Raw genomic sequence first — 24,846 nt, forward strand, 5'->3', positions numbered from 1 at the left:
ATAGCGTGCAGAGCCCCCCCTGTCGCCGCCCGCCGCAAGCGAGACGCGGCCCCCGCCCCCCCCCGCCTCCTTTAAGCCGATGCCGGCGCGGAGAGCGAGCGCGTCAGTCGCCGGGATCTGGGCGGCGGCGTTGGGTGCTGACTGACTCGGCGCGGACAAGGCCGGCGGACGAGCGAGCGAGCGCGCGACAGATATCCCCATCACACCGCTCGTCTTTATCAGTCTTCTGCTCGTCCTCGTCCTCGTCCCCGTCCTCCCCGTGCGACCCTCCCACGCATCGCCTCGCCCCGCCTCGCCTCGTGCTTGCCTCGCTCCCGCCGCTCTACCACGCACAAATAGCGCATCTCGCCGCCTGCACGCCTCTGCCCATCCCGCCCCTTCCCCCCCCATCCCCCCCCCACCCCACCCACCACAATGGCAACGATCACCGCCAAGCCGTTCCGCCTCGCGCTCCTCCAGCTCGCGGGCCTCAGCGCCACCAAGGCCAACAACATTGCCGTCGCGCGCCGCGCCGTCGCAGCCGCCGCGGCCTCCAAGCCCAAGCCCGACCTCATCGTGCTCCCCGAGATCTGGAACTCGCCTTACGCCGTCACCGCGTTCGCGCAGTACTCTGAGCGCGTGCCCAACGTGCGCGGGGGCAAGGAGGTGCCCGGTGCCGAGGCCGAGGGCGAGAGCATCACGGCGCTGCGTGAGATGGCGCGCGAGGCCGGCGTCTACTTGATCGGCGGTGGGTTCCCCCACAACGACACCGCTGACACGCAGGCTCGATCCCCGAGAAGGAGGACGGCACGGGCAACATCTACAACACGCTCACGGCCTACGACCCGGCCGGTGCGTGCTGCGTGTGGGGATAAGCCGGCTGACACTGCAGGCAACATTATCGCAAAGCACCGCAAGGTCCACCTGTTTGACATTGACATTCCCGGGCGCCAGACCTTCAAGGTGCGTGCTAGTTGTTTGTGTGGGGCGCTCGTCGGCATAAGGGGGAAGGGGGAAGGGGGTGATGCGACGACGACGGGCGACGGGCGACGGCTTCTCCTCGCCATCACACTCGTGTCCTTTGCCCTCGCTCGCGGTGTGCACTCCCGCGGCTCCGGGCACGCGCTGCTCGCGCCGCTCGCACCGCTATTCCCGACGCACACAAGCGCAGAGATTCCCCAGGCCTATGGCGCCCCGTCCTTCCCCAGGCCCACTGACCCGCCCCAGGAGTCCGACTCGCTCTCGGCCGGCAACGAGCTCACCACGTTCGACACGCCGTTCGGCAAGATCGGTGTCGCCATCTGCTACGACATTGTGCGTGGCCTCGCTCGCCCACAGAGGCATACTGACCTCGCAGCGCTTCCCCGAGATGGCCATGATCGCCGCCCGCGAAGGTGAGTCGTCGCTGTCGTGGCAGCACTGACCCCAGGCGCCGTCGCCATGATCTACCCCGCCGCGTTCAACACGACGACCGGCCCAATGCACTGGACCCACCTCCAGAAGGCCCGGTACGTTGCCGTGTACCCCCCACGCTGACGCCCAGCGCCGTCGACAACCAGATCTACGTCGCCATGGCCTCGCCCGCCCGCCACCCAGAGGCCGCGTACCAGGCCGTGAGTGGCACAAGCCGGAGCCGGTGGACTCGAGCCAGACTCGCCACCGACTCCGCTCTGACACGACGTGCTAACACTCCGCTCTCAGTACGGCCACTCGTCCATCGTCGACCCCCTCGGCAACGTCATTGAAGAGGCCGACGAGCACGAGGCCATTGTCTACGCCGACATTGACCCCGAGTTGCTCGCGACGACGCGACGCAACCTGCCCGTGACCATCCAGCGGCGGTTTGACGTGTACGCCGACGTGTCCAAGACTGCGCCGCAGTAGAGAGTGCGACAGAGTGCAGAGTGCGCGACTAGAGTGTCCAGTCTTATCAACTAGTATCAGTATCTTGCTCTGTGTGGTGCTGCAGCTCGAGTCATGCATGTCAAGGCCGATTACAACTGCGTTTGCTGCCATCCTAATGCCCCTTCGGCCGATGATTAGAAAAGTCGCGTGGCCGTCTATGAAAAAAATTCCGAAAGGCCGCCCGTGGCAAAGGACCTGCCTGGGTGGAGTTGCGTGTCATTGTTTCGGACGCGGCTGAGCTCAACTCGAAGGCATCAATCACTGCTCGCTCGCTCGACTTTTAACAAAGGTCCATCTCGCGACCGCCCCATCGCCACCGACTCCCTCCCCCCTCCATCCCCTAGACACAACCCTAGACACCATGTCGTCCGCCGAGGAGGTGCGTGTGTTCGCTGTTCTGTTCCGAGTGCGCCGCTGACCCACCACCGCAGACTGACCAGGCGATCGAGGTGCGCAGGTCGCTTGACCCGCTCGACAGAGTACTGCTGACGACCTCAGATCTGGCGCTACCGCAAGCTGCTCGGCATGCTCGCCGCGTCGCGCGGTGCCGGCACGTCGTGTATCACGCTTATTCTGCCGCCTCGTGAGTTGGAGTCGTTGACGGTCGCTGCGGCTGCGCCTCCGCCCCCGCCCCGCCCCCCCTCCCCCCGCTCACACCCCCAGGCTCGCAGATCTCGCAGGCAAGCAACATGCTTACGACCGAGTACGGTACCGCGTCCAACATCAAGTCGCGTGTGAACAGGTGCGTTGGCGTGGTGGCAGCGCGAGGGAGGGAGTAAGCTCACCCCCCCCCCCCCCAGGCTGTCCGTGCTCTCGGCCATCACCTCGACACAGCAAAAGCTCAAGCTCTACAACCGCGTGCCCGACAACGGCCTGTGTGTCTTTGTCGGCACCGTCCTCAACGAGGAGGGCAAGGAGAAGAAGATCTCGTTTGCCCTCGAGCCCTTCCGCCCCATCAACACGTCGCTGTACATGTGCGACTCGCGCTTCCACGTCGAGGCGCTCGAGGAGCTGCTCGAGACGGACAGCAAGTGGGGTTTCATCATCATGGACGGTAACGGATCGCTGTTTGGCACGCTCTCGGGCAACACGCGTGAGATCCTGTACAAGTTCAACGTCGACCTTCCCAAGAAGCACGGTCGTGGTGGTCAGTCGGCGCTGCGTTTCTCGCGTCTGCGTGAGGAGGCCCGTCGCAACTATGTGCGCAAGGTCGCAGAACTCGCCGTCCAGCACTTTATCACCAACGACAAGGTCAACGTCGCCGGTCTGGTTCTGGCCGGTTCCGCAGAGCTCAAGACCGACCTGTCGGGCTCGGACCTGTTCGACGGCCGTCTGCTGGCCAAGGTCGTAAAGGTCGTCGACGTGTCGTACGGTGGCGAGAACGGCTTCAACCAGGCCATCGAGCTCGCCGCCGACTCGCTCGCCAACGTCAAGTTTGTCCAGGAGAAGAAGCTCATCCAAAAGTACTTTGACGAGATTGCCCTCGACACGGGCAAGTACTGCTTTGGTATCGTCGACACGCTCAAGGCGCTCGACATGGGCGCCGTCGAGACGCTCATTGTGTGGGAGCAGCTCGACACGATCCGCAACAAGCTCCGCAACGCGGCCGGCGAGGAGATCATCGTCTTCTCGTCACCAAAAGACACGGACCGCGAGAAGTTTATCGACAAGGCGACGGGCACCGAGATGGAGCCTACGGCCGACCCTCAGCCGCTGCTCGAGTGGTTTGCCGAGAACTACAAGGACTTTGGCGCCACCCTCGAGTTTGTCACCAACAAGTCACAAGAGGGCTCTCAGTTTGTCAAGGGCTTTGGTGGTATCGGCGGCCTGCTCCGCTACAAGGTCAGCTTTGAGGACCTGGGCGACGACGAGGACTATGACGACGAGTTCTACGGCTCCGACTACGACTCGGACATCTAAGCGGGCGGTGGGGGTGGTCGCGCGCGCGCGCGTGCGTGCGCCCACTCGCCGGCCCGTGTCGCTGCTGTAGCCGCAGCCGCGGCGCGGGCAAAAACGCGCAGGAGCGCGCATGAGCAGGCGAGCAGCATTGGCGCCGCGCGCTTCCGGGCGCCAACGAGCGCGCTCCGCGCGACATTGTAGTGCGCATCGAATGCATATGTAACGAGCTCTAAGATTGGCTGCTGCCCCTAGCTGCCGACCGAGACGGGCGCGTACCGCTGGTTATTGCCGCGTCCAAACACGCTCGCGTGCAGCGGCTCGGGGAGGAGCGCCTGGCCCCACTCGCGCAGGTCGATGGGCTGGCTGCCGCGCTGCTCCACGGCCTTGCGCAGGCGCGCGCGCACGCCGGCGTAGAGGAGCAGCGCGGCGCAGATGAGCACAAAGCACACGACAATGACCTGGTCGCGCGGCGAGTCGCGCTTGAAGCACGTCGCGGCCACGTCGCCCTCGGTGCCGGTGCCCGTGTCCGTGTCGAGCTCGGGGACCTTTGCGCCTGGGGAGTTAGCTGGCGTCGGGAGTGTGGTCCGGCGTGTGGGCTGGCGAGGCTTGGAACGCGGCGCGTGTGGCCGACTCGCCTACTCAGAGTGCTGGCGAGTTGCGGGCACGAGGGGACACGAAGCGACGGCCGCTCCCACAGATTCGGGTCACCCGATGCAGGGGCAGGTGGAACAGCAGGTGTCGGCATTGTGAGGCGACACCAGCGCTGCTGGCCTGGCTGGCGAGGTTGCTCGCTTGTCCAAGGTGCTCGCTTGTACGAGGTCCTCGTCCCCACGCCGACGAAGCCCCCCACCGGCGCCTGCCCGCACTGCGCCATCGCGGCGGCTTTGCTAGAACTCATGCCCACGCCGCATAGCCGCCCTCGCCCGCTCGCAGCCCGCTGCTCGCTACCTGTCGCCGCTCCCTACTCACCCTTGCAGATCTCCAACTTCTGGTCGAGGCAGAACTGGCGCGTGCAGCTCAGGCAGGGGCGGTTCGGCTCCTCCGGATGCAGGAGGGGGATGATGGTCGAGTTTGTGAAGCATTGGCCTGGGGTGTGAGCTGTGTTGCTGTGTTGGGGAGACGTCGGCGTGGGAGGGAGGGAGTGTGGGACGTCTGGGGGTGCGCTCACACTTGCACCAGTACTGGCCTGGCGAGTTGAGGGCGGCGCGCGTGGTGGCCGCGAAGGCGAGGAGCGCGAGCGCGAGGAGGAGGAGGCGCGGTCTTGTTGTTGATGGTCGCATTGTTGGCGAGGCAAAGGGGGAGGACGATGTCGAGATGAGTTTCAGGGCGATCGACGTTGCAACGTTGGGTGGTGGCAAAGTCACCGCCAGCCAGGCACGCCGCCCCGTCTGCTGCCTCCGACCGACCGAGGCATCCTGCGCCGCGCCGCGCCGCGCTGACAGCGACGAGCCATCACTCGACTGGAATGCACCGGCGATTGACTCGCGTACGTATGCACTCGTATTGCACGCACTGCACGGGTGCGTAGCCCACACTCCGGCTGGCGCCGGCGGCTGGGGGTGGGGTTGGGTCAGCTGGCTCGTAGCTGCCATACCCCACGCAACCTTGTATTCCAGCTTGTGCCGAGTCGATCTAGTGTGCTGCACACTTTTTTCTCTGCTCGTCGTCGTGTCGGCTGCAAGACTGCTCTCGTCGCGTTTGAGGCAGCAAGGCGCCGCCACTTCCACTGCGACAACACGAAAGGAAGGAAGGGGTACGTGCTCTTGCCTCCGCCCCCGCCCCCGACGCCGCCGCCGCTCGGCTTGCTACGTCACACTCTGCCCGCCAGTTTCCTCCGCCGCCGCCGCCGTGCCGCGCCGCCACTACCCCCTCCTACAACTGCACGGCGCACCCACCCACCCACCCACTACTACCACCCACCACCCACCCACCACCACGCATCATCATCATCATCATCATCATCATCATCATCATTGTCGACTCCATCAACAAGACCATCACTCTACATCGCGCACACACTCCCCACTCGCACACAGGCATTCACACACGCACATTTCCAGTCGTCGCGCCACATCTCACTCGACTCGACCACTGCCCACTCGCCTATCAGCGCTATCAAAACTGCCCAGGCGCACCTTATCCACCACAACCACCACGGCACATCGCACAGCACCCACCACCACAGGTGCCGCAGCGCACCTCCACGCCGTGGCCTCGGTCCACCTAACCCCCGCCTCTGGCCGCAGCCATCCCACCACACCCCATCCACCGCGCCGCGCCGCCCCTGGCATCCACAGGCATGTCAGGCGGCAGAGGCGACCGCGGCCTTGACCGCCCAGAGCTGCCCCCGACGTCTTCCTCCTCGAGCAGCGTCGGCGCACTCTCATTCCTGCCAAACCTCTTTGGCAGGCGCACCTCGTCCAAGGCATCGACCACCACGGCCACCGCCCATGCCCATGGCGCAAAAGCCAGCGCGAGCAGCAGCATCACCCGCGAGTCGTTTGACGAGGCCCGCTTGCTGGCCTCTCCTCCCGCAGGCGGGCTCGCCCTCCTCCCGGGCAGTATCTCGGCACAGCTGCCCGGTAGCGTCACGCCCACCCTCCCGGCGTTCAACCTCGAGGGCGCGCTGGCCACCATGGAGCCCGGCGCGGCCAAGTCAAACGCCGAGCTAGTAGAGACGGTCAAGGCGACGTCGGTGTGGATCGCAAACAACCTCTACGACCATGACTCGGCGTCTCCGGCGACCACAGCCCCTGACCTGGCCGAGTTTGGCCTGACGCCGCAGGACGTCAGGCTGCTCTATGGTCACGCGATGAAATTTGGCGCACCAGACGCCGACTATGCGCTGCGCACGGCTGCGATTCGGCTTCTCGCCGTGCTCGTCGCCGTCGCGCCGCCCCGCGAGTCAGTGCTCGACCCCGACCCGGCAGGATTACCGTCGTGGGTCACACGACGCGCCGTCTATGTCATCGTCGCAGCCTGGAGTGGAGGCCTCCCGGGATGGGCGTACAACGAGCAGATGTACGTCGAGGTGGCCGCCCTCAAGGCCCTCACACGCGACGGCGAGATCATCACCGGCATGGAGGGCGTCCTTGGCTGGCTCCTCAACCTCCTGGCCGGCTTAAAGACAGACTGGACTTCGTGGTGCTCGATGGGCGACGACGCACCGGCCTCGACCTCCAACACCAAAGACGCTGCCTTTGGCCCCATTCACAACGCTACCCCACCAGAGACTGCTGCTTCCTTGATCGATCTCGCGGCCGCAGTCATTCAGCACCGTGTCGCCCTCTTCGCGCCCGCAGACATCTCGTCACTAGTGCGCCCGATGATCGAGTTTATCTGGATCGGCATCCTCGCTGCCGTCTCGGACCCAGCGGGCGCTCAGCCAATGTCGGCCGCCAACTCGACACACAGCAACCTTGGCCGACGCTCGACACCCGGCACTACCCTAAGCTCGCCCGCAGCAGCATTTGCGCCGCGCACACTCGACGTCCGCCGCGGATCAAGCCTGACCGTCGGACGCGTCGAACCATTCCCTCTGACCACCTCTGCCACACCGCCAAAGTCACCCGGACGCGGGCGCAAGCACACAGTGCAGTGGGCGGGGCCTTTCCGATCACTGTGCCTCCTCATCAACACATTGTTCGAATCGTCAACTCTCAACGACGACTTGTTCGACGAGGTGTTTGAGCTGCTATGCTTTGCCTACGGCCAGGATGACCGTGACGCCATGATGGACACGGCCGATGCGTCCTTCAACACTTCTCAGCTTGTGCGCACGATGCTGGGAAGTAAGAGCGGACGTCGTGGCGAGCTCGCCCTGAGGAGGGCACTCGAGGGCAAGCTTGTCATTAGCAAGACAGAAGGCCGACGCGGAATCGATGTCGAGCGCAAGGTCACCCGTGGCGCCGTCATCATTGCTCGTCAGGTGACTCAGGATCCCGAGTTTGTCGCTCAGTCTGGGTCGCTCGGCCTGTCGTTCTGCAGCCTCGCACCCTCCCTTGTGGACGCCGAGTCGACATCACGATACCCTCGCGCTGCGCCTACCGAGTGGGCCCGCTGGCAGCCAGTCGACTCGGAGATTCTCTCCCTCCTCGATTCACACCTCTCGACACTGGAAACTAACGGCCTGTCGGAGAGCCAAGGCGATGACGCTTGGATACAAGGCGAGGCCGCGTGTGCCATTCTGGACGGCATGAGTCGTTTGGTCCAAGGGGCTTCGTGCGTTCTTGTTGTTGGACGTGTGCTGACAGACAGCCCTGAACCATCCCGAACCATTCTTCGCAGCAGCGAGTCACCGCTTGTGACGACCTTTGGCAGCATTCTTCTCCGAATCCCATCGGTCATTGGCCGCCTCCACTCGCAGCTGCACACGAGCACCTCGCCCCATGCCGAAGCACCGCAACTGGCCCAGCTTCCTCCCTTCTACCACCCCAAGCACGTCGCCTTGCTCCTCGACCTCAGCCCGTACCTGGACGAGGATGCTGCCAATGTCGTCATCGACTACTACGAGCGTGAATGTCTGTGCCTGCCATTTACGAGCGACTGGGACAAGAATATCTGGAAGTTGCTCGAGGCATTCTGCATGTCAAACGACCTGCCGCTGGCACGCATGCGAGTGTCAAACATGCTCTACAAGGACATCTATGGCTATGTGCAGGATCACCACGAATCCCGAGACGAACTGGTCGCCAAGGTCCTCATCCCTTACTTGGACAGATGGTTGCCAGACGAGACCGACGATGGGCTCTTGGCCGACGCGCTCAACGTGCTGGTTCTCGCTGCTGTCGCCGACACACTTGCAAAGGATGAGGAGCGGCGCCGGACTGTGCCTAAAGCACAGTTGGACGCTGAAGATCTCCTACCAAAGCCGACCGAGGAGTTTATGAAGTGGCTGGCAACAGGCAACTTTGACCAGATCCGCACGCTCATTATCAAGCTTGCGACCACCTCCCGGTGCAAGGATGGACCCGGCGGTAGGGGCTCATCCCAGGTATCCCTCCAGTCTATGGCGCAGTCACCAGCTCCTGAAAAGGGAGAACGTGACAGCCGTGAGGGCAGATCGCGTGAGGCAAGTGGCCTTCGCAACCTCATGCGCACCCTCTCGCCCACGCGTGCAGAGCCGACCCCACCCAGCACCGCCAACTTGCAACAGTTACTCTCCGCGCCCCAAAAGGACAAGGAAGCGGAAGAGTACTTCCCTCCCCTGGTTTCCAGCGCAAGCACACCACAGCACCAGGGCTGCAAGTCTTTGCACGCGGCAAAGGCCCTGATCGCCATCTTTACTCGCCTCGCCTTCACCGCTCCCCACGGTGTCGCAGTCGAAGGAGAGCCTCTTCGATGCCCAACAACTGCCCGTGGCATCATGATCTACCGCGACTGTCTCAACCTCCTGTTCCCCATGGCAGACGGGACCGCCGCATCGGCAATGCTTGCCAAGGTGCCTGCACGCTGCCCCGCCGCGCGCCTCACCATCTTATCCGGAGGCATCCGTCTGCGTGCTGACCGCAAGCACCGCCTCATTTTCCGCGACGATATCAATCGCTTCATCTACCCCTATGCCGCGTCCATCTACCGCACCAAGGAGACCGAGGAGGCTGTGCGGACAGCAATGGAGCAGGAAGAAGCGCGCCGACGAGCTCGCGCCCAGCCGGCTGGCCGTGTTGGTGTTGGGGCTGGTAACGCAGACGACGAACGCGGCCGCTCTGCACGCCCTGGAGATGCGTCGGCCAGGAGTCGCAGTCGGTCCAAGGCGGCTGGCACACTCCTGCGAACCGCCTCAACCGCGACCGAGCCCCAGTCATACAGCCCATTGTGGTGCCTGCCCGAGGCTGTCATCTTCGAAACGCCGCTTGACAACCATCCAAGTGACTACTTTGCTGTCTACGATCCGAATCACCCAGCAGCCGCGAACCAGACTGTCGACCACGTCGAGGGCCTCTGGCTTCCGGTTTCTGACTACCTGCGTGTCTTGAACGGTCTTCTGCGCTGGGAGCACGACTGGGAGCTGGTCTCGTACGTGCTCTGCTTCCTGCCCCAGCAGCTCGGCAACAAGCACTTCTTCCACGGCGCCCGTGCTGCACACGAGCTCCGATCGCTTCTTTCCGTGCTCTGTGGCGGCATCCTCGACTCGGACAACCGCTGGGAGCGGCGCTTCAACGTCCCATCATTCATCAAGCGCCCGCACATCAACGCATTGGCTTACCAGTCGCTGTCGATCTTGATCTCGTACAAGAACGTCATGGACCGGTCCGAGTGCGACCGCCTCCTCCAGTCCCTGGTCGCCGGTCTCGAGGGCAACAGCATGCTCGCAAAGCCTTGTCTTCAGGCGCTCACAATCTGCGTGTACGAGCTCGAGCAGAACATTGCCAAGCTCATGCCGACCATCCTCCGCAAGATGCAGCAGATCTTGTCGACGCCGGTCGTCGCTGTTCATATCCTCGAGTTCCTCGTCGCCCTTGGCAACAGCAACCTGTACCGCAACTTCACCGAGGACCAGTACCGCCTCGTGTTCGCCGTCGCCATCGGCTACATTGCCGAACACAACACGAGGACGGGCTCGGCGTCGGCCGCAGACTTTGCCAACTCGCGCGAGGCGTACACTCTCTCGCAGCATGTCATCGGATTGGCATACCACGCAATCTACCTCTGGTTCCTCACGCTCAGAGTTGCCCAGCGACCGCACTACGTCTCGGAGCTTGTCCGCGGCCTCATCCACGCCAAGACCCAGGGTGTGGCTGTTGACGAGCGCAACGAAGTGTGCTTTGACTGGATGTCGCGGTATGCGTATGGTAACGCCGACCCCAAGCCGGCCCAGTCATTCCTCTCGCAAGTGGTCATGGCGACTGGCCAGGAGCAGCCTTCCAAGTCGCAGTCATGGGTGCTTGGAGGCGCGATTGTCACCGTCACCTCGCACCCTAGGACCGGATGGGCGACTATTACGACCACCCGCCCGACTGGACAGACGTCAGTTGTCTGCAAGCTCGAGAATGTGCCACTGCTGGACCTCGGTGAAGCCAATGCCGACCTCGTGTCGCTCCCGGCGACCCTCATGGCAAACCGCGAGCAGAAGCGCGATGTCAATGAGAGCAACCCCGCCGGCGACGTGTCACCTGGTGGAAGGACGCCCGGGGACAGCACGCCAGCAAGTGGGTCTGGTCCTGGGCCCACACCCACCGATGGCCTCGACCCCCGCAAGATTGTGGCGCTCAAGTCTTCCGACCCCAGCCCCGAGCAGGACCCGAGCCTCCCCGCGGGCTTCGTGTGGAGTGGTGCTGCTCCCTCCCAGCGTCGCAAGGACGTCATGGTCGAGCCCAGCTATCTCGCCATCCAGCTCCTGTCGTCGTACCCCAACAACACGATCTTCGCGCCCCGCGGCCAGTATGTTCCCCGCGAGCCGAAGTTTGAGCGTGCCATCCGGACGCTACACAACACGCCGGTCATCAACACGTACAAGATTGCTGTTCTGTACGTCGGCCCTGGGCAGAAGACGGAGACGGAGATTCTGAGCAACACGGATGGCTCCCCGCTCTACCTCGACTTCCTGGCCGGCCTCGGGCGTGTCATCAAGTTGAAGGGCCAGGTCGACGTGTACACTGGCGGCCTGGACACCCACAACGACACGGACGGCGAGTATGCGTACGCGTGGTGGGACGATCTGGCACAAACCGTATTCCACGCGCCGACCCTGATGCCCAACGTTGAGCACCTCCCCGAGTACACCAACAAGAAGCGCCTCGTCGGCAACGACTTTGTCAAGATTGTGTACAACGAGTCGGGCAACGACTTTGCCTTTGACACAATCAAGACGTCGTTCAACTTTGTCAACATTGTCATCTCGCCGTACGCGACGCGTGACATGGCCGAGGCAGGCGCACTTGCGCGCCCCACCACGGACGCGCCTGTGCGGTCGTCGGCAGACGAGTACTTGGAGGACACGGAGGACTACTTCAAGATCATGGTGCAGCGTGCACCTGGGATCCCCGACTTCTCGCCGATTGGAGAGTACAAGCTCGTGTCGCGGCGCAATCTGCCCAACCTGGTGCGGCAGATGGCGCTGTATGCCAACAGCATGGCTGTGCGCTTCGAGGAGTGCAAGAAGGCTGTCGACGCTGCGAGCGCAGAGTACATTACGCTGTGGCGCACGCGGTACCAGCACATCAAGCGGCTCAAGGACATGCTGCCGCCACTCGAGGGCGTCGACCCAAAGGACGCGTTCGAGACCGAGGAGGCGCTGCGCGACTTTACCAAGATTTTCGGCCAGCCGACCATGTCGCTGGGCGAGTGATGTGTATCTGGATGTGACCCAAACCCAAAACTGCCATTGACTGGCACTGCAAAAGGCGCGCGCGCGCGATCGCCGCGCCCGATTCCCCGATTCCCCTTCATTCATCCTTGTCCATTCGGTGTTATACCCTACTATAGTGGGCCAAGCATAGTGTATGATGCATATTTGCGTGTGAGCGGGGGTGTGCGGCTGTGGCGTCTCTGCGTGATTGTGTTGTCATTAGCAGAATTCTGCCCAGCGCTGCCGAGGATGGTGGCGCAACTCAAGCAGCCCCAGCACCCACCCCCCAGACCTCTGCTACACCAGCCCAAGCATACTGATACATATCTACGACCCCTACGACCCCTACGGCCCCACACCCTACGCCTTGGCCTTCTTCTTGATCCCGAGCAGCTTCTGCATGCCCTCGCGCTTGCGCTTAACCTGGGCGGCGTTGGCCGGCGCCGGCGCCTTTGCCGGCTCGGCGACCTTGCCCTTTGCCGCGAGCAGGGCCGCGACGGTCGGCTCGCCGGCCGCGGCCGCCTGGCTGCGCTTGATCGTCACGGCGGGCGCGGCCTCCTCCTCCTCCACCTCGGCCACGCTCTTCGTCGGTACCTTCGTAAAGAACCTGGCGACCAGCTCATCGTCCTCCGCGTCCTCGGCGGCGCGGCGCGCCTCTTCCTCGCGATTCGCCTTTTCGCGGTGCAAAGCGTCCAACAGCGCCTCGGGGTCGTCGCCCACCCGGCTGGTCTCGAGGCGCGCATTACGCTGGCGCAGGTCGGCGAGCTCCTCCATGACCTCCATCCCGCGGCGGCTCGCCTCCTGGCTCGCCTCGAGATCCGCCATGGCGTCGCGCGCCGCCTGGTCCTCGCGCGCGTTGCCCTCGCTGTCGTACGCGTCGTCGTCGGCCGCGTCGGGCAGGTAGCCCGCCTTGTTGCCCGGGTCGTTCTCGGCCCAGTTTTCAAAGTTGCGCGTCGCGCCGTGCTCGACGATGAAGTCGCCCTGCTTTGGGTCGGTTTTGAACGTTATCTCAGAGGAGCAGGTCGGGCACTTGATGTAGAACCGGAACACCTTGACGCCCAGGTACTCCTCGCCCACGGCCGTCTCCTTGCGCGCGTTGAACTTTTTGCCCTTGTCTATACTGTCAGCGCCGGCTCCCACCACAGCGCGCTCCGCAGCCCGGCCGTACTCACACACATACTCGCCGCACCGCTTGCACCGCATCGAGAACGGCGCCATCAGGCGCACCTGCATCTGCGGGTCCTTGACGCCGCCCTTGCGCCGCTTGATCTTGGACGGATCAAAGTCGGGCGGGAAGTATTTCTGCGAGCGGAGGTGGTTAGCGGGGCTTCGAGGGGACGGCCACGACCACGCCCAACTCACGTTTAGCACCTTGCGTTCCGACATCTTGGCTGGCGATCCCGGGCGGGCGGGGTAGAGAGTGCTAAGATGTTGGCCCCTCTGACGTCGTAGACAGTGTTGGCTGTCTGGACGAGTGAGATGGACAAAGGGGAGTAAGCCGTCGTTGCTCCGACTTGTTAAACACGCCAGTGGATCTTGGGTGGCAAATGGTGAGTCGTTTTGCTCCCGCCGCCATGTGGCACAACCAGCCAGCTCGATCAGCTCCGTAGCCTCTTCCCCCCTTCTTCTCGGCTCGCTCGCTGCGCTCGCTCGCCCCCCATACGACAGATGTGGACGTGCCATGCATTGCAGTGACTAGTATACAAGGGCCTGGCTCACAGCTCAACTCCCCCAAGGCATGTAGCCACCTCGGAGGAACCAAGCATACGTGGCGACCTTTATGGATCGCGGGCTTGACAGTTACAGAGGCATCGATGGCCGTAAAAGGCGGCGCACAAGACCAGTGGGGTATCTCACGGCAGCCCCTTCTCTCTCTATATAATGCCCGCGCGAGCGACTTCATCGCGAAACGCACGCACAGGCGGCCGTAGGTGTCGGTTGTTCATTACTCGTAGACGTGGCGTGCCAACGAGGCAATAGTGGTGAGGTTTTATGAGGATGTAGGTTGGCCGTCGTGTTTGCGTCTACGCTTGGTCGCAAGCTCGAGCAGGTTGATGGGGAGTGGCGAGGTTGAGGGGATTCTACTGTCACAAACATTGAAAGGAAAGGAAATATCGGAGGCTTGCAAGGTACCCTGGATGGGACGCACGGCGGTATATACTTGTTGAACCATGGTGCACAGATGAACATGATGGGGCTAAGAGGGTCAGCAATGAGGCCAAGTCGAAAGGTCACCACTCACGTACTTGCTCAGTGCATCTGAGTGCCAAAGTTCTCACGCGCGCGGCGGAACATCATGAAGATCTCGTCGTCGGCACGGACGAACGGCTGGTCCCAGAAGCCGTAGGTCGGGTTCTCGAGAAGCTCGACAAACGTGACGATGAGGCCCCATGGGTGGGGGCGGGCGACAATGACGCGCTCGAGAAGAACGCGCGCAATACGCTCAGGGATCACCGTCTCGGTCGAGACCTTGAAGAGGTAGAGCATGAACGACGCGAAGAAGAGCGTGTGCGCCGAAGGGAAGCGGAGCTGGTCTGCCACCACCGACAGTAGCAGGTACTGGCCCTCGGCATCCAGCGCGTAGGCGAGGTTGATCAGGAGCGTCACCGCGCGGTCCTTGCCGTCGAACTCGGCAACACCGTTGTTCATGTAGTGGCGGTGAATCGCCGAAGTGCCGAGGTAGAAGACGGTCGCGTGGAGCAGAGTGTTGTTCCACACGGTCGTCGTCGTGCCGTCGGGCAGAGTCTTCTGGACCGCGATGCGGTTCTTGAGCTCGGCGACAATGGCAGCGCCAGTGGGGCTGCCAGTGTGCACGTACTGGTCGATCGCGTTCTTCACGTTGCCCGAGTTGAGGGCACTGACGTGGTCCGAGCGAACCCGGGGGAACGACTGCATGTCCCCGACGAGCTCGTCGAGACGCTTGTACCAGTCGGGCAGCGCCGCCTCGGACGTCGGGAACGCCGCAAGGATAATGTTGCGGAGCTGGACGCAGTGGGCGGGGATCGTGGTCGACAGAGTGTGGTAGTACTCGACCAGGAAGCCCGGGAAGTCGTGCATGAGCACGAGCAGGATGCGCAGCGTAGCGCGGTAGAGGCTGCGAGCAGGTGGCGAGAGCTCAGCAGACGCCGTGCTGATGAACGGCGCGACGAAGCGCAGCAGCCACATGAGGCACCTGTGGTAGTCGGCCCAGCCTTCCTGGCGGGGCGCCGAGAGGAGCTTGGACATGAATAGACGGTGCGAGATGATTGAGATCCAGCCGAAGGCGAATCGCGGGGCATACGTCGGCTGGACAATGCCGAGGACGTTGGCGATGCTCTTGAGGCAGCCGAGCGAGGTCTCGGGGAGGCTGGCCTCGATCGAGTTGATCTCGGAGAGCATGCTGGTGAAGAAACGCGTCCAGGGGCGCTGGTCGAAGCGCTCCTCGGTGTCGAGCTGCGCCCTAACCAGGCTGTACGACATGATCGTCACAATCTTGTTGAAGTAGTACACAGTGCGAGTGACACTGCCAGGACCGCTCTTGTCGCCATAGTTCTTGACGATGAGGATAATGAGCTTGGCGAGGGCATCCGTGCCGTACCAGTTCTCCGACTTGGTGTCGCACTCGACAGCGGCCTTGATGGCGGTCGTGTAGAACGCAGTAGACACGTCCTCGCCGCCAAGGATGTTCTCGTTCTGCAGCCATGTGATGTAGGGCACGAACGAGACCTCGGGCGTGTTGGGGTTCTCGGAGAACAGGCGCACCCACTCGAAGAAGTAGTGCTGGAGGCGCTCGTGAACCTTGGGGTCGATCGGCGTGAGCTTGGCACCGCCGACGCTGTCGCCGCGGAGGTCCTCAAGAAGCTGGTCGGCAGCCTGGGTCGACTGGCCAACCTCCTGAGCCTTGAGGAGGGCGGTGATGCTGGCAGCAAACCCGTTGCGGGGAATGAAGGCCTTGGCATCGAGCGAGCACTCGCGGATGAGCTGGGCAGTAAAGTCGAGAACATCCGTGGTGAACCCGCGGCCCATCATCTTGGCAAGCTGGGCGTCGAGCTCGGCCACGCGGATGAACTCGGCGCGGATCAGAACAACCGTGACAGGCACGTTGAACTTGCGAGCATCCTCGGCGTAGACAAGCCACTGGCGGACCTCGCGGTTGACCTTGGGAGCGTACTGGCAGAGCTGCCTAAGCAGTACCACGTAGATCTCGCGGCCCAGAGGCGACTCGGTCTTGTACAGGAGCTGGACGACCTTCTGGGCAATGGCCAGAGTAGTCGCCTCACGCTGCAGCGACGAGTGGGCGAGCACGATGACAGTGCGGCTGAGCGAGTGGAGGTCGTGGTCTGGCTCGAGCTGCGAAATCGAAGTGGCAGACGAATGGGCGATCTGCTTCTCGATCTCGGCAATGATCTCGTGGAACTTGTCGACGGTGGCGTGGGGAGGAAGAACCTGCTCGCCCTGGTCGTTGTAGCGGGGCGAAGGGCCACGTTTGACCTCGGGAGGAGGCAGGCCTCCGTCGCCAAGGCCAAGGTCGCGGTAGCCGACAGGGTAGTTGTCCGCGCCACCGTTCGCATGCGCCGACTGCAGGTGCTGCTGCTGCTGCTGAACCTGCTGCTGCTGCGCCTGTTGCTGTTGCTGCTGCTGATGTTGCTGCTGGAGAGCACGAGCAGTCTCGCCGAAGTCCTCGTACACGCGCAACTGAGTCGGGGTTAAGCCACCCTGCCTGAGGCGGAGCGGGTCCGGAAGGGCAGTGTGCGAGATGGCGACACCGAACGAGGCACCGTCCCAGAAGGGCTGCTGGCTGCGGGCGTCACGGTGAGCCTTGCGAGCGGCGAACTGGGGCTGGAGGTTGACGTCAATGTCGCGGACAGCCTTCTCCATGGCGGCCTTGCGGATAATGTCGCAGGCGACGTCGAGGTTCTCGTTGACAACACCGGCGATGACCGCGTCGGGTACGTTCTCCTCGGTGAAGCCGTTCTGGCCGACCAGGGTGCGAATGTTGTTCATCAGGCTGGTCCGGAGAGGCTCCTTGCAGGTGACGAGAGCGAGGTTGCCGGCGAGGTTCTGGACCATTAAGTGAGCAGCCTTGCGCATCTTGCCAGAGTCGCCCTCAGTGCCAAAGTCCTTCTGCACCAGGTCACGAGACGAGATGCCGGCAATGGTGACGGAGCGCTCCACAACTGGGGTGACGATCTCGCGAATGGCTCTCTCGATCGAGTGCAGGACGATGCGCTTGAAAGTCGGCGCCTGGAGGACGCCGAGATCCGAGTTGAAGTGCAGGTACTCGGGGAGCTGGCGAACAAGCTCGTCGACGTTCTCGAGGAACTGGGCGTGGGCAGCCTGAGCGGCCTGCTCGCTCTGCATAGCCTGAATGCGCGCGAAGGGGTCATCCAGAGCCGGCTCGGCGAAGCGCTGGCTGCCGTTGGACACCTCGCTGCTGACAAGCTGGCGCTGGAGCTCCAGCTCGAGGCGGTTGGGGACAGAGGTCTGAGGCTGAGGCGGCGGCGTGTGGGTGCGGATGAGGTCGGAAGGCTCCACAGACTCGAGCTGAATGTCAAGCTTGCTGAACAAGACTTCAATCTCGAACTTCATGTTGAGCTTGAGGTCGCCGTAGTGATAAAGCTCGACGAGGACGCGGATAATCGCGTGGAACCACGGGTTGGGGATGTGGAAGACCGGCGAGTCCTTGCAAGCAATCATGATGTTGCACACGAAAGGAATAGCAACGATGAGGCGCTTGTTGTCGTAGCCCTGAACCAGAAGGTCCTTGATCGTGAGCTCACGGTGCTTGATCGGTAACTGGCGCGCGAGCGTGATACGACCAAGCCACAGGGCGATCGTCTTGAGGGTCGTGCGGTCTGCCGACGAAGCCACAGTCGACTCGGCGTTCAGGAGGTCACGGGCCTTGCGGTACGTCTCCCAAAGAACGTGGCGCTCGAGCAGAGGCGAGCTGATGAGGTCGAGCAGGTTGATGTAGAGATCGTGGCGGTTCGCCTCGAGACTGACACGCACGTCGATGAAGTAGTGCGCAAACCAGCGCGAGTACTGCGGCTCAAAGATCTTGAGCAGGTCTTGCGACTTCTGCTCGTAGTTGCTAGGCGCGATCTGGTTGATGATGAACATGAACTGGTCTCTGAGCTTGGGCTCGGGCTCTCTGAACTCGTCGTCACCCTCCTCGATGAGGATAGGCAGCTTGAGGGCCGGGAAGGCGAGCTTGACACCACCCTGGAGGTCGAGTTCCTCGCGCTCGGTGAGGGCAGCGTGAATGTCGTTGATGTAGCTGGGGTGCGACTCGTGGAGAGCGGGGATCTCGAGGAGCGAGCGGCAGAGACCGGGGAAGTCGACGAGCGACGCACGAAGCACGCTAAGGGCGCTGATGCCAAACTGGTAAGGCGGCTCATGGGGAGGCGTCTTGCAGGCATCCAGGACGTAACGGGTCGCAACAAAGGCCGGAGTGTCCTTGACCAGGCGGTAGTCGATGATAGCTCCAAAGAGGATACCAGTCATGGCGAGCTCACGCTGAGGGTACGTCTTGATAAACTTGTACTCGTCAAAGAGCGAGTGGAGGGCGGCAGCGAACAGCTCGCGCTCGTGGTGCTCGTCCGACTTTTGGTACGCCTTGAGGTCCTCGATAACCTTGTCGAGGGTGAGGTCGTTGTCCTCGCTGTACATCTGGCGGTACATTTCGTCGACCTGGGTGGTGATAGCCTTGCTGTAGGCAGCCACCTGGAAGCCCTGCTCATCCTTCGACCCGGGGCGAAGGTTGAGAAGACGAGGGTGGAGGATGAGAACGTCGGTGCGCAGCGTCTTGAAGCGGCGAATGTCCTCAGCCGTAAGGTTCTCGGCATTACGAATGACGCGAATGAAGATCGAGTAGGCCTCGTCCGAGAGGGTGAAGAGGGGAGGCGGCACCGACTCTAGCTGATGCTGGTGGTCGATCTCCAGGCGAACCTTGTGCTCGACAAAGTCGAACATGGCCTGGAGGAAGTCGTCGCCGTTGACAGCCACGCTGTCGGCCAGCCAGTTCTCCAGAGTGAAGTACTCCTTGCTCGAGGCAAGCGAGGCAACGTCGAGGGCGAAGTGGAGGTTGTCGCTGGCAAGAAGGCGGTCGAGAATCTGGAGATCCCATGCGATCTCGACAACCTTGCCGAGGTTGTTCTCGTCTTCGCCGTAGAACTCTGCCAGAACATCGAGAAGCCCAGTGGGGTTGAGCTCCCAGAGCTTCTGGAACACGAGCTGGGCCGAGGCCAGAGCCGAGGGCGGGTTGATGAGGTAAACCTCGAGGATCTTGGAGTGCATGGTGGTGATGGGGGCCGGGAGAGGCTTGGGAAGCTTCTCCAGAGCAATCAACACCAGCTCGGGAGCGAGGCTGGCGGCACGGTCGAGAAGCTCGGTAGCACGGCGGCCAATGTCGACCAGCTCCTCGCGATCGCTGGCGTCCTCGGAATCGGCGAGGGCGCAAGCCTTGATGAGGACCTGAATCAAGCCCAAAGTGTTCCACAGACCGGCGGCTTGGACATCCTTTGCCTGCTGGCGGACAACCTTGCTCACATGAGCGTCGGGCGCGTACGGCTCGACGATGCGGGCCACCGTCTCGGGCGAAGGCGAGGTCGGAAGCGTGAACAGCGGGAGCGAATCGGGCGCCAGGGTCGACAGGTTGCGAAGAACGTAGAGGAGGGACGAGATGTTTGTCCAGCTGGGGGCGCTCGGCGAGGCAGGCAGAAGGCCAGCCAAGGGCGAGACAGGCGTCTGGGGAGGCACCAGAAGCAGGCTTGCGGCCAGAGGAAGGGCCGAAGGGTGGGCCAGAGGTGACTGGGGCATGTCAAACGAGCTGACAATGTCGATCCAAGGCACCGAAGTGGTCGCACAGATGCCGCTGATGACACCGTGGAAGTCTACGGCGCGGCCGTCCTGCAGTCCACGGCACAGGCCGTGGAGGGTGCGAATGATCTCATCGGTGACGGCCTGCTGGCTGGGCTCCTCGAGCAGGTAGGGACCCCACCAGCGAGAAATGACTGCCTCGACAGTGCTCGAGTCTCCGGTGAGGTTGTCGCCCAGCTCAAACAGGATGTCCTCGAGGGGGATCGATCCAGGGCTGCGAGGAGGGCCGCCAGGGGAAAGCGTCGACAGCGTCTGGAGGACAATGGCCGGCGACGTAAACTTGATGGTCAGCGACTGCAGCAGGTAGCCGCGCTGGGGCGAGTTGAGAGGCGACGGGTGCGGCGACGTGGGGTTTGTCGGCGTAGGGGGCCTGGACGGAGCGCCCGTCGTGCTGCCCGAGCTCGAGGGACGAGGGTAGACCGCCAGCATCAACGTGCGCGCCTCCTGTAGCGTCAAGTCGTCCTGAGGAAGGTTGGGAATGTTGGTCGACCAGAAGGGCACACCCGACCTAAGAAGCTCGGTCGCAGACTGGAATGTCTGGTGAAGAGTCTGAACAATGAGGTCGTGTGAGGGGTGGGTGGACGGGAACACTTGAGGGTTTGACAGGGTGAGAGCCGACAGCGAAAACATGACGGCAGGTGGGAGGTTGAAGAGGCGCAACGAGGGCAGTGGGAGGGGCGTACCCTGCGATGGCGAGAGCATTGTGAGCACAAAGTGGGGAGCCAGCGCAACGTCGCGCGCCGCGCGGACGGCCTCGGTTGCGAGGAGACGCCAGGCAAGCGCTGCCCCGCCAGAGGTCGGGATCTGCGGGGGAGGCGCTGCGGGGTCGTCCTTGTACTGCTGCGAATGCTGGACGAGGACCTGGATGACAGGGGCTGCGACGACGGCGGTGCGGCGCACAAAGTGGTGGTACATTTCTGGGCCGTGGGTCGAGGCGAGCTGCAAACGTCAGCACACACACGCGACACACACGGCGCAAGGCTTGCGGCGTGCGGGCAAAGTTACGCACTGCTCTAATCTCCGAGGCAGCCTTGTCAAACGAGTCCTCGGTAAAGGTGGTCAAGAGGAAGACGATCTGGGCGCGCACAATGGCAGCCGTGCCGCTGGCCCCACCTGGGCTCGCTGGGCCGCCAGCCGAGCTGCCATTGTTGCCGTTGGTGCTGCCGGCTGGGCCGTTGCCAGCAGCGGCAAAGCCGGGCGGCGGGCCAGTCCTGGCGACCCCGCCTCCCAACCCGGGAGGAGGGTTTGACATTGACGAGTGTGTTGTGGAGAGGTTGTGTGTGTGGAGGGGGAGGGGAGGAAGGGGGGGCGAGAATGGCGGCCTAGGAACGATGCATCCCCGTGTTTGCGGGGGGGAAGCTTGTCGGGAGAGAAGGATGCCGTGGCGTGGGGATGAGGAGGATGGCGGTGTGCAGAGGCGTGAGCCGGGTTGTGTGTGTGTGATGTGTGTTTGACGATTGAGTGCAAAGGTCCAAGATGCGAGTGATGGCGAGTTGGATAAGTTGGATCGCGGTGGTGGCAGCTGCCAGCAGTGGTGGTGGGTGACTCGGTCAGCGTACAATGCGCCAGCGAGCGAGTGACTGAGGGGGAAGGGAGGGAGAGGGGGGGGCGAGTGCGGGTGCAATTCAGTCAGCGACTGGCGGCCGAAGGTGCAGCCGTCTGCGAGGCTGCAAGCAGCACGCTGTGGCTCCAAGGATCCAAGGGAGCAGACTGCACTCAAGAGCGACTCCAGCCAGGGCTCCCGTCATGTCCGGCATTAGCGATAACGCCGCGTGGCACTCTTGGCGCGAGGCACCAGCGTGCTCATGTACAGTGCATCCCACATGCACTCTACACCAGCCGCATTCCATGCATGCATGCAGCGTCACGACCGACATGCACGGCGCCGCCCAGCTCACACACGCCTCTAGGCCACATTCATATGCAACAGAGAAACCAAACTAGTATTATACAAGGGTTGTGGGCAACGAGGACGCCACTTGCTCGCCTCGCGCTCACGCCTTGGTCTCGTCTTCGGCATGGTACACCTCGTCCCACTCGCCGCTCTCAATCATCTCCTTGACAATGTCGAGGCCGCCGACAAGCTCGCCGTTGAGGATGATCTGGGGGAACGTTGGCCAGTCGTTGACGCGCTTGAGGCCCTGGCGCACGTCCTCGTCGGACAGAATGTCAAACCACGCAAACTCGACGCCCTTCTCGCGCAGAAGACCGACAGTCTTGCGCGAGAAACCACATCGGGGCGCAGAAGGGTTGCCCTTCATGAACAGCACGACCTTGTGCTTGTTCATGAGCTCGTGGCAGCGGGTCGTGATCTCCTCCTCGGTCCGCGGGCGCTGGGGGTCGGCGTTGGACGTGGCGGTGGCGGCGACGTTCGGTGCTGGGGCCGAGGCGGCGGCCGAGTGCTGGGCGACGAGCGAGTGGAGGAGCGCCGCGTCGGCGCCAGAGTGGCGGGCGAGGAGGGTGTGGCCCTGTGGGATGGACGTGATTTGGTTGGTGTGCGGTGAAGTAGGCAGCCATCGAGTGCGACGGAGACGCGACCAGGAGAATCAGTGATGCGTGTGGAGAGTCGACGGTGGCAGCAGCATGTTGTTATCAGATTAGAGGCTTGGTCAGCGAGGCTATTCCGAGTCAAATCGGGAGGGGGAAGGTGGCGAGGTGCTGGGCGGCTCATGTCGTGTTGGACGCGCCGCCAGACGCGCCGCCCATTCCCACACTTCCCCCCTCATCCCACTCACGCGGAGGATGATAAAGCTGGGAACGGCCTCAATGTCAAACGACTCAGAGATGTCGGCGAGCTCCTCTGCCTCGATCTGGCCGTCAGCTACACCCCACACACGCACCCACGTTCAAGAACAGCGTCGTGGGGAACTTGGCAGCCTCGCCCGCGACGACCTTGTTGAACTCTGCGCACGGCTCGGCCCACGGCGCCCAGAAGTTGAGCACTGAGACGCGGTTCAGGTCGGCCGAGAGGAGCTCCTTGAAGTGCTCTGGCGAGGTGACGGTGACGAGGTTGGCCATGGTGGGGGGTCGAGGGGGGTTAGGTTGGTGCTGAGTTTTGTCGCTGTCGCCGCTGTGGTCGTCTTCGCGGTCGTCACTGCTGAATGAGCAAGCAAGCAAGCAAACAACTATGTCCCAGTCGCCCAGTGCCGCCGCTCGTTCGAAATCACCTCATCGATCACGATGACTGTAAGCAGTGAGCGGCGACTCTGCGCACGACCGAGGTCACGTGACTAATGACGTGGACAACGGTATCAGTGCAGGCACATGTCGAGGCTGATGTTACGGCGCGCGTCTCGACTTCTTTGCTGGTCGAGCTGCAGCCAAGCTTGCTCACTCGACATCCATACACAGCGACACTTGCTCTGCCTTAAAGAGCCTGACAGCGAGGACGATAAGACGCGGCGATACCGACGTGCATATACCACCAAAACCGACCGGATCAGCTCCATTCCCTACATCCCAACCACCTCCCCTTCCTCGAAAACAAACAATGGCCGACGTTGACATGGGCGGACGCGGTAAGTGGACTGGCAGAGCTCCAGGGGTGTTGGATTGCGGCCTTGAACATCACCTCCGTGAATCCCCCTTGGAGCTCTGCGTCGCTGCACGCCGGGGATGACGCTGACGCAATGCCTCTGATTCTGGACTCGACTCACCTTCCTCCACTTGCTCACCTTCCCCCACTCCGCCACTTAACCATCACCAATTCAGCCGGAGCGAACGGCAAGGGAGACTACGCGTGGGCTGAGCGCTGTGAGTCAGCTGCCTGATGCCGCACGTCCCAGCTGACACCACAGCAATCGAGGGCTGGATCATCATCGTCACGGGGCTGAACGAGGAGACGACCGAGGAGGACATCCAGGACCTGTTCGGCGAGTTTGGCGAGGTCAAGAACTTGACAATGGCGCTCAACAGGCGAACGGGTTATGTCATGGTGAGTGGTGTGGTTGGGGAGCGAGGTGGGCGCGGGGCGAGGAGCGAAGTGCGGGCAAAGGCATGGTCACCGGCGTCGGGGCCATGTCGCAAGAGCAGCTGGCGGCGCCCAGGTGCACATCTCCGCTCATGGAACGCGAACCTCGCGGAACAGTGGCTGTCGCTGTGGGCGCTGGAAGCTCCTCGCTCTGCCTTGTGGCACAGCCTCCGAGGCGTAGCCCACGGCGACTGTCTCGAGATGGTGGCGCTTTCCTTGGGACACTGCCTTGTTGTCACCGCCTCGTCGAAGACAAGGCCGTGATGTTGAGAAGTCTCCAAAGGCACAGCCTGCGCGTACTGCCGAGCGTCCGACTGGCGTGGGCGTGCACATGCTCCACACGTATGGCGCAGCAGGACGCTCGCCGCTCGTTTAGCGCGTAGCAGACACCCTTATCCCACTGCTTCAGCAAGCACCGCCGCCGTTGCTAACCCCCCAGGGCTATGCGCTCATTGAGTACGCGAACAAGGAGCAGGCCGAGGCGGCGATCAAGGAGACGGACGGCACCGAGTTCCTGGAGAAGAAGATTAGCACGTGAGTGTGGCTGACCCCTCAAGATGGCTACTACAGCCGCTGACACTCTGCAGCGACTTTGCGTTTGCCAAGGGACCTGGAGGAGGAGCACGCGGCGGTCGTGGGGGTGGACGCCGGGGTGGAGGTCGCGACCGCTCGTTGTCTCCCAGCCGCCGATGATGTGGTCTAGGGTTGGTCGGCAGTTTGACGCAGTGTATGCATGGATGATCATTAGCCTTGGTGTGAAGGGCCAAGCTTGGCCAAGCGTGAAGAGGGCCCCATTGTTCCCATGGCGGTCTGCGTGACTGATAGGAGAGGAGGGATAAGAAGATCGCCAGACTACGTCGCTCGCTGATTAACACTTGACCCAGCCCCACACTTGCTTGCCCTATTCCCTATTCCAGCTTCGTGTTTGGTGTGAATATGAGACGCAGGG

At 62.8% G+C, this 24,846-nt stretch overlaps 8 protein-coding genes across 8 annotated transcripts; 4 read left to right on the forward strand and 4 right to left on the reverse strand.

Annotated features, from left to right (window-relative positions):
* Positions 1-414: 414 nt before the first annotated feature.
* On the forward strand, positions 415-1,863 carry NIT3_2 (Omega-amidase nit3; the record flags this gene model as incomplete). Its single annotated transcript, XM_069350467.1, has 8 exons — positions 415-727; positions 763-831; positions 872-942; positions 1,207-1,293; positions 1,337-1,373; positions 1,409-1,487; positions 1,523-1,592; positions 1,681-1,863. The coding sequence occupies 8 exons, from the start codon at positions 415-417 to the stop codon at positions 1,861-1,863; spliced, it is 909 nt and encodes a 302-aa protein (XP_069210853.1).
* A 382-nt stretch (positions 1,864-2,245) lies between these two features.
* Positions 2,246-3,804, forward strand: ERF1 (translation termination factor eRF1; the record flags this gene model as incomplete). The annotated part of the gene is made up of 5 exons (XM_069350468.1): positions 2,246-2,263; positions 2,316-2,333; positions 2,383-2,467; positions 2,548-2,626; positions 2,685-3,804. The coding sequence occupies 5 exons, from the start codon at positions 2,246-2,248 to the stop codon at positions 3,802-3,804; spliced, it is 1,320 nt and encodes a 439-aa protein (XP_069210854.1).
* A 227-nt stretch (positions 3,805-4,031) lies between these two features.
* On the reverse strand, positions 4,032-5,063 carry Q8F55_001854 (uncharacterized protein; the record flags this gene model as incomplete). The annotated part of the gene is made up of 3 exons (XM_069350469.1): positions 4,032-4,336; positions 4,753-4,869; positions 4,952-5,063. 3 exons carry the CDS (start codon positions 5,061-5,063, stop codon positions 4,032-4,034), a joined length of 534 nt encoding a protein of 177 aa, XP_069210855.1.
* Positions 5,064-6,082: 1,019 nt separating this feature from the next.
* On the forward strand, positions 6,083-12,070 carry TSC2 (Tuberous sclerosis 2-like protein; the record flags this gene model as incomplete). Its single annotated transcript, XM_069350470.1, has 1 exon — positions 6,083-12,070. One exon carries the CDS (start codon positions 6,083-6,085, stop codon positions 12,068-12,070), a length of 5,988 nt encoding a protein of 1,995 aa, XP_069210856.1.
* Positions 12,071-12,430: 360 nt separating this feature from the next.
* cwf16 (Pre-mRNA-splicing factor cwf16) lies at positions 12,431-13,456 on the reverse strand (the record flags this gene model as incomplete). Its single annotated transcript, XM_069350471.1, has 3 exons — positions 12,431-13,185; positions 13,243-13,372; positions 13,433-13,456. The coding sequence occupies 3 exons, from the start codon at positions 13,454-13,456 to the stop codon at positions 12,431-12,433; spliced, it is 909 nt and encodes a 302-aa protein (XP_069210857.1).
* Positions 13,457-14,320: 864 nt separating this feature from the next.
* CDC39 (CCR4-NOT core subunit cdc39) lies at positions 14,321-21,179 on the reverse strand (the record flags this gene model as incomplete). The annotated part of the gene is made up of 2 exons (XM_069350472.1): positions 14,321-20,866; positions 20,937-21,179. The coding sequence occupies 2 exons, from the start codon at positions 21,177-21,179 to the stop codon at positions 14,321-14,323; spliced, it is 6,789 nt and encodes a 2,262-aa protein (XP_069210858.1).
* A 742-nt stretch (positions 21,180-21,921) lies between these two features.
* GRX3 (glutaredoxin) lies at positions 21,922-22,945 on the reverse strand (the record flags this gene model as incomplete). Its single annotated transcript, XM_069350473.1, has 3 exons — positions 21,922-22,395; positions 22,663-22,737; positions 22,772-22,945. 3 exons carry the CDS (start codon positions 22,943-22,945, stop codon positions 21,922-21,924), a joined length of 723 nt encoding a protein of 240 aa, XP_069210859.1.
* Positions 22,946-23,417: 472 nt separating this feature from the next.
* Positions 23,418-24,600, forward strand: Q8F55_001859 (uncharacterized protein; the record flags this gene model as incomplete). Its single annotated transcript, XM_069350474.1, has 6 exons — positions 23,418-23,445; positions 23,639-23,680; positions 23,725-23,861; positions 24,337-24,431; positions 24,485-24,531; positions 24,581-24,600. The coding sequence occupies 6 exons, from the start codon at positions 23,418-23,420 to the stop codon at positions 24,598-24,600; spliced, it is 369 nt and encodes a 122-aa protein (XP_069210860.1).
* Positions 24,601-24,846: the final 246 nt, after the last annotated feature.

The sequence above is a fragment of the Vanrija albida genome (genome assembly GCF_041260175.1).
Source record: "Vanrija albida strain AlHP1 chromosome Unknown contig_2, whole genome shotgun sequence".
Taxonomy (NCBI): domain Eukaryota; kingdom Fungi; phylum Basidiomycota; class Tremellomycetes; order Trichosporonales; family Trichosporonaceae; genus Vanrija; species Vanrija albida.